Raw genomic sequence first — 5,290 nt, 5'->3', positions numbered from 1 at the left:
AACACGGTATCAAAAAAAATATTAGTAATTTCATAACATTTCTAATTTGAAACATATTTTATCTTTCAAAATAAAATTAAAAATTGGGAAAAAATCACATTTTTCTATGCATTAGCGCCATGGGTTAAGCCAGTTTTTCCCAAAATAAAATGACTTTTGATACCACTTTATATCCACACTTCAAAAAATATTATTCAAAACAAACTCTTATCATATAGCAAGTCTCAAACATAATTTATTGCATGCGTTTGTGAAAGTATATATAATACCATAACACTATAGTAAAATTAATTAATGGAAATATGTACTATGAAGTTATCACTAATTAGTTGGTTGAATTATACCATCAATTCATACAAGTAGCATAAATTTTAAATTGTATTATAAGAAAATGGACAACAAAACTTATCAACTTGAACATCATTGCAACGACGAAATAGTATTGTTAGTAGACTTATATTTAATCTTAACAGTATAAGGGTTGAATAATGCATTAGAAATTTACTTTTGATATCAGAATATAACAGGACCATAGTAATGGCTTAATCCCGTAAAAATCCACCATAGTATCCAAACCCTCAATACATTGTCCAGTACTTCCAATTCTACCAAAACATGAAAAATAAGAATCAACATCCAAAGTCACAATTTTGAGTAGCTGAACTCCTATATAACAAGAAAATGGCATGGAAAGTTCCTGAAAAATAAAGATTAACATCACATTCAAATAAATTTGAATTAAACAAGAGAAGTATTCTATATATTAAAAGAAAAATAATAGATCAACAAGATTGCATATAATTTTTTTCAAAAAAAATTTACGTATGGTGGGTTTTAACTAGAGTGACCCCTGCATTCACATAAATGACACCAACTAAAACATCCCTAACTCATTTGTCAAATTATTTTGTAAGATTTTGGTGACAAATTTTGTACATGTAGCACTACTCATACTAAAAACTACTCACCAATCTTTCACGTTGATACTTCAAGATAAAATTAGTGCACACAAAATTGATCTTACAATCAACTAAGTCCATTTTAGGAAACCGCAAAACTTCTTTCTAAAAAAAGGATGAGAATGAGAACAAACAATAGCCGGTTTTAGTCTTGAAACAACAATAAAATTAGCTAAACTTTTAAATTGGAGTAGATACATTGAGAGTAGATAAAATTTGTTGCCGGGAAGTTTTATTTTTAATGTACATCTTTAATTTGTGTTTATTGAGAGGTTGAATAACTGTCATATTTATATATTTTTTCTTATGCTGATATGCATATAATTATATTTCTTCTTCTTCTAAATATTTAATTTCGCAAAATTGAATGAAAAAACACCTATATTGAAATCGTTTGGATTTTAAGAATAATGCTAAAAAGTTATTACACAAACTCAACTTTTCTCCTTATCGCTTATTAAATTTATGTATGTGTGTATATATATGACCAATAAAAATTATTATGTAATTAACTTTTTCCAGAAATTTGAATTTTGTTATTCATTTTAAAAATGAAACGAGTTTTGTTAGTAATTAAACAAAATAAGTCGATGAAATATAATTAAAAAATATTAAACGTCGCGGAATCAATGACTAGTAAGATTTTCTAATTTGTTTATATACACACGCATCTGCTTCTGTTGTATATAAACAGTTATACACATTCACTTTCCGCGTGTCCGGAGCTGAGAAAAATAGTATGAGAAAATAAACGTGAAATTTGACGATACAAACAAATAGGCAAAGGATTGACTTAACCCAGGTGCCTTTTTTTACATCTCTAGCAATTCTCTTTTTTAAATTAAAATTCAAGTAAAGTTTACAATTTTTAAGTGAATTTTGATTATTACGTGTGTTTGTTTGCGTTGAATTATATGATTATAATGGATTGTGTAACATAAAGTTTGTGCTTTATTTGATTCTTGATGGGTTTGGTTTGGTGGCTGATCATTCATTATGCTAATTTCTCGTTGTTTCTTATTTGATTTTTTTGAGTTATGATTTGTTGTATGTGTGATTTATGTTTTTATAATTTTTTCATTATTGTTTGTTTGTTTGTAAATATGTATGAATTGTTTTGAAGCTTTTGAGGTTATAAGTCTTGAATTGAGTACTTTTGGGCCCAAGATGTTTACTAATTTTCTAGGTTTTGTGATGATAATAGATCTGTATATATAGTTGTTGAGTTATGAAAGAATACAAGTGTTTTGGCAGTTATCTGTTTATATTGTTGTGTGTTATCAGAAGCTTTTTTATCTGTGAATTTTTGTATCGATCAATTGACGGTGCCTGATTATAGATATATTATGTAGGCCATATGAATGTGTATCATGGGCTTATGATTTTGCTCAGTTTAAATCTTTTGATTCTATGATCAGTTCTTTTTTATTGTATAGCGATTTTTCTAGGTGTGTGCGGCACACATTAGAAGCTTAGTTGTCAAATTTTATTGGATTTCTACTCAAATATAATGATGGATCCCTCCATGCACAAAATTCCACCAATTAAAATGAGCCGAACACATAGAAGTTAGTGTGTCGATGGGCACACACTAGAAAGATCCATTGTATGATTAGTTGTTGCTTGATGGAAAAATTCGGTTATCTGTGTATGCAGTAGTGCAGGTTCATTCTTCACTTATTTTCATTATTGATCCAGCCATACCATAGACCTTATTTTCTACTCTTGGTAGAAAGCTAGATAAGGCTCCTTCTAAAGAGGACTTAGTTGTATGTACGGGAGGCAGAATCTTGATTCTGTCGGGCTTTTAAAGCAGGGTTGCAAAGGACCATGCATCACTGTGGCACGGGTTTCATGAGGGAATCTGCAACTCACTTATTCTACGACTGCCCAAAGGCGCAATACTAACCTTGTCATACCCTGCTGAGTGTAATCTTCTTGACTTGATCTAGAACCAGATCCTAAATATGCTGTAGAAAGATCAGAACCTTATTTTTTTAAGTTGTGTACTTGAAGTTATGTTGATGTTCGGGAATGGTTGTCTTACTTATATTGTTCTGAATTTGTGTTTTTGTTGCATATAAGTTGAGATCCTGTATATGCTGTCCCTAACCCAGGACAAATTTTGGTGGCAGTATTCCTGCACAGATACTTTTGTGCTCGGGAGCATATATATTACTTCATGAAGTATAAACAGGAGACTAAAAAGGCGAAGAAGATAATTGGTTATGAAAAAGGCAATAGTACGGCAGATGCACTCCAGTTTCCCATCTTTGAGCTTCCTACAAATCTGTTATATGAGATCATCTCAAGGCTTCCTCTCAAGACGATATTTAGTTGCAGATGTGTTTGTAGAACTTTCCTAAAACTCATAAAAGATCCTTATTTCGCAAAAACTCACCTTGATGGAGCACTTAGTACCAGTACCACAGTAATTGTCAAAGAAAATCAAATATCTTCTCCATATTTTCGTCCATACATGCTAGAACTCGATTTCACCCCTAAAAAATCCTCCCTCAGCAGTGATCATCATCTTTTTCATCAGCATATGATTTCTAGGAAGAGTGGTGGAGTAGCTCCGAGAGATGTCAAATGCTGCTTTGTTACAGGTGATGCAACTTTGATTAGTTCATGTAATGGACTGCTCTGTTTATATTCCCCTTCACTAAAGAATCCTACATATTGCATTTGCAATCCTGTTACTGGGGAATGTATGACTCTCGCTCACCCTGCTCCCTTCACTTTAGACTCTATATACCTCAACCATTCTGGATTTGGTTTCTGCCCAAAGACTAAGCAGTACAAGGTCATCCGATTTATGAGCTCGGGATCGACTTCGAGAGCAGAGGCTCTGGTGCACACACTGGGCACAAGATCATGGAGATACATAGGCGAATCCCCACGTCCTAAGTCACAAGGAGCTTTTGATTGTTTTCTGGATGGAAAGCTTCACTTGGTCACTGCTAGTCACAAAATTTCTGATATAGTATATTCTTTTGACCTAGAAACCGAAAAGTTTGAACCAGTCCCAATGCCTGCTCACTTCACTCCAGAATATCACCGTAAAGTCTCTTGGATCAGTGTTGGAGTTATAAGTGGCTGCCTCTGTCTATGCTATACGTTTAACGATGCATACTTTGAGGTTTTCACAATGGCAGAATATGGCATTCGCGAATCTTGGAACAAGAATTTTTCAATTGATCTCAAGTATTATTGTGGGTTGCTAGTGGAGGATTTCCAAAAGCCAATAAAATTTTTAAATAATGGTGAGCTTCTGTTCTTATCAAGGTTCAATAATCTTGTGTCATATAGTCCTAACAAAAGGGCTTTTAGAGATATTAAGAGTTTGGGTAATGGGAGGGCTGAAGTAATTGCTCATGTTTCTACCTTTGTGTCCCTTAAGTCTCATGTATTTGAAAGAGGGATAAAATATCAAATGATCAAGCTGAAAAGCCCAATGCCAGTGCAGAACGTTTTGTAGATGCCCGTTTTGTATATGTTTGGACTGCTGAATTTGGAAGGGGGTGAATAAGATGAAGGATGAAAAGCTAATATTACGAAAAATGAACCAGATTTTCTGGCGAGGCTAGTTGTTGCTATAGTAAGTAAACCCTCTGAAGCAGCTTTCATATGCTGTGTATTGCAGATGTAATTTTCACATGAATGTTTTGGTAGTTGCTGGAGTTCTGCTGTTCTAGGCTTCTCTTCCCATTGGATTGTGGAAGGTATGCTCCAAGTATAAATTATTAAAGTTTCGGGGAAAGCAATGCAAGGATAGGGACATATTCTTTAAGTTTATCAAGATGGCGAGAACAAAGATATTGTAGGCAGTTTGAGCAGTTTGTATGTTCTATGTTCATTGTAGTAATAAATCGGTGTTATGTTAAATTAATTTCGAAGTTGAAAATAATAAAGTATAATTTTTAACTATCAAACAAACTATATTCGATGGTTTCAATATTCGAATTCAAAATGATTAATTCAGGATAAGACTTATAAAATGCTTTAAATAACAAAATGTATTTTTCTATCGGCAATTCTCAGAAAAATGTCCCATCATGTCATAATATTTATAACATTAAATATGATGTATTGAATAAAAATATTAATAATTTGTTTGTGAATCAAAATACAATTTTATAATTAAATAAAATATAAAATGAATTACATTAGAATTAATGCGTTGAGAAATATACTTTTTTTATGTAAATCATCAATGAAATATTTGTATTTACATACATACCATATATATATATATATAACTTTTTATATTGATTAAGACTTTTACATAAATATATAGTATCAATACAAAAATATTTATTTTCATATAT

At 31.9% G+C, this 5,290-nt stretch overlaps 1 protein-coding gene across 3 annotated transcripts; it reads left to right on the top strand.

Moving 5' to 3' along the window:
* Window positions 1-1,624: 1,624 nt before the first annotated feature.
* On the top strand, window positions 1,625-4,903 carry LOC141684424 (F-box protein At3g07870-like). 3 transcript variants are annotated; one of them, XM_074489408.1, is made up of 3 exons: window positions 1,644-1,761; window positions 2,616-2,888; window positions 3,095-4,903. In XM_074489408.1, exon 3 carries the CDS (start codon window positions 3,142-3,144, stop codon window positions 4,438-4,440), a length of 1,299 nt encoding a protein of 432 aa, XP_074345509.1. In that variant the 5' UTR covers window positions 1,644-1,761; window positions 2,616-2,888; window positions 3,095-3,141; the 3' UTR covers window positions 4,441-4,903. The 3 variants fall into 3 exon arrangements, with proteins under 3 accessions (XP_074345507.1, XP_074345509.1, XP_074345508.1); XM_074489407.1 differs by having other exon boundaries at window positions 1,661-1,761; window positions 2,396-2,888; XM_074489406.1 differs by lacking the exon at window positions 2,616-2,888 and having other exon boundaries at window positions 1,625-1,761.
* The last annotated feature ends 387 nt before the right edge of the window (window positions 4,904-5,290 follow it).

This window comes from Apium graveolens, chromosome 9, assembly GCF_009905375.1.
Source record: "Apium graveolens cultivar Ventura chromosome 9, ASM990537v1, whole genome shotgun sequence".
In the NCBI taxonomy this organism is placed as follows: Eukaryota; Viridiplantae; Streptophyta; class Magnoliopsida; order Apiales; family Apiaceae; genus Apium; species Apium graveolens.
This window is presented reverse-complemented; position numbering and strand designations above follow the sequence as displayed.

Coding starts and splice junctions, on each gene's coding strand:
- LOC141684424 (XM_074489406.1), top strand. CDS start 3,142: ATGAAGTATAAACAGGAGACTAAAAAGGCGAAGAAGATAATTGGTTAT.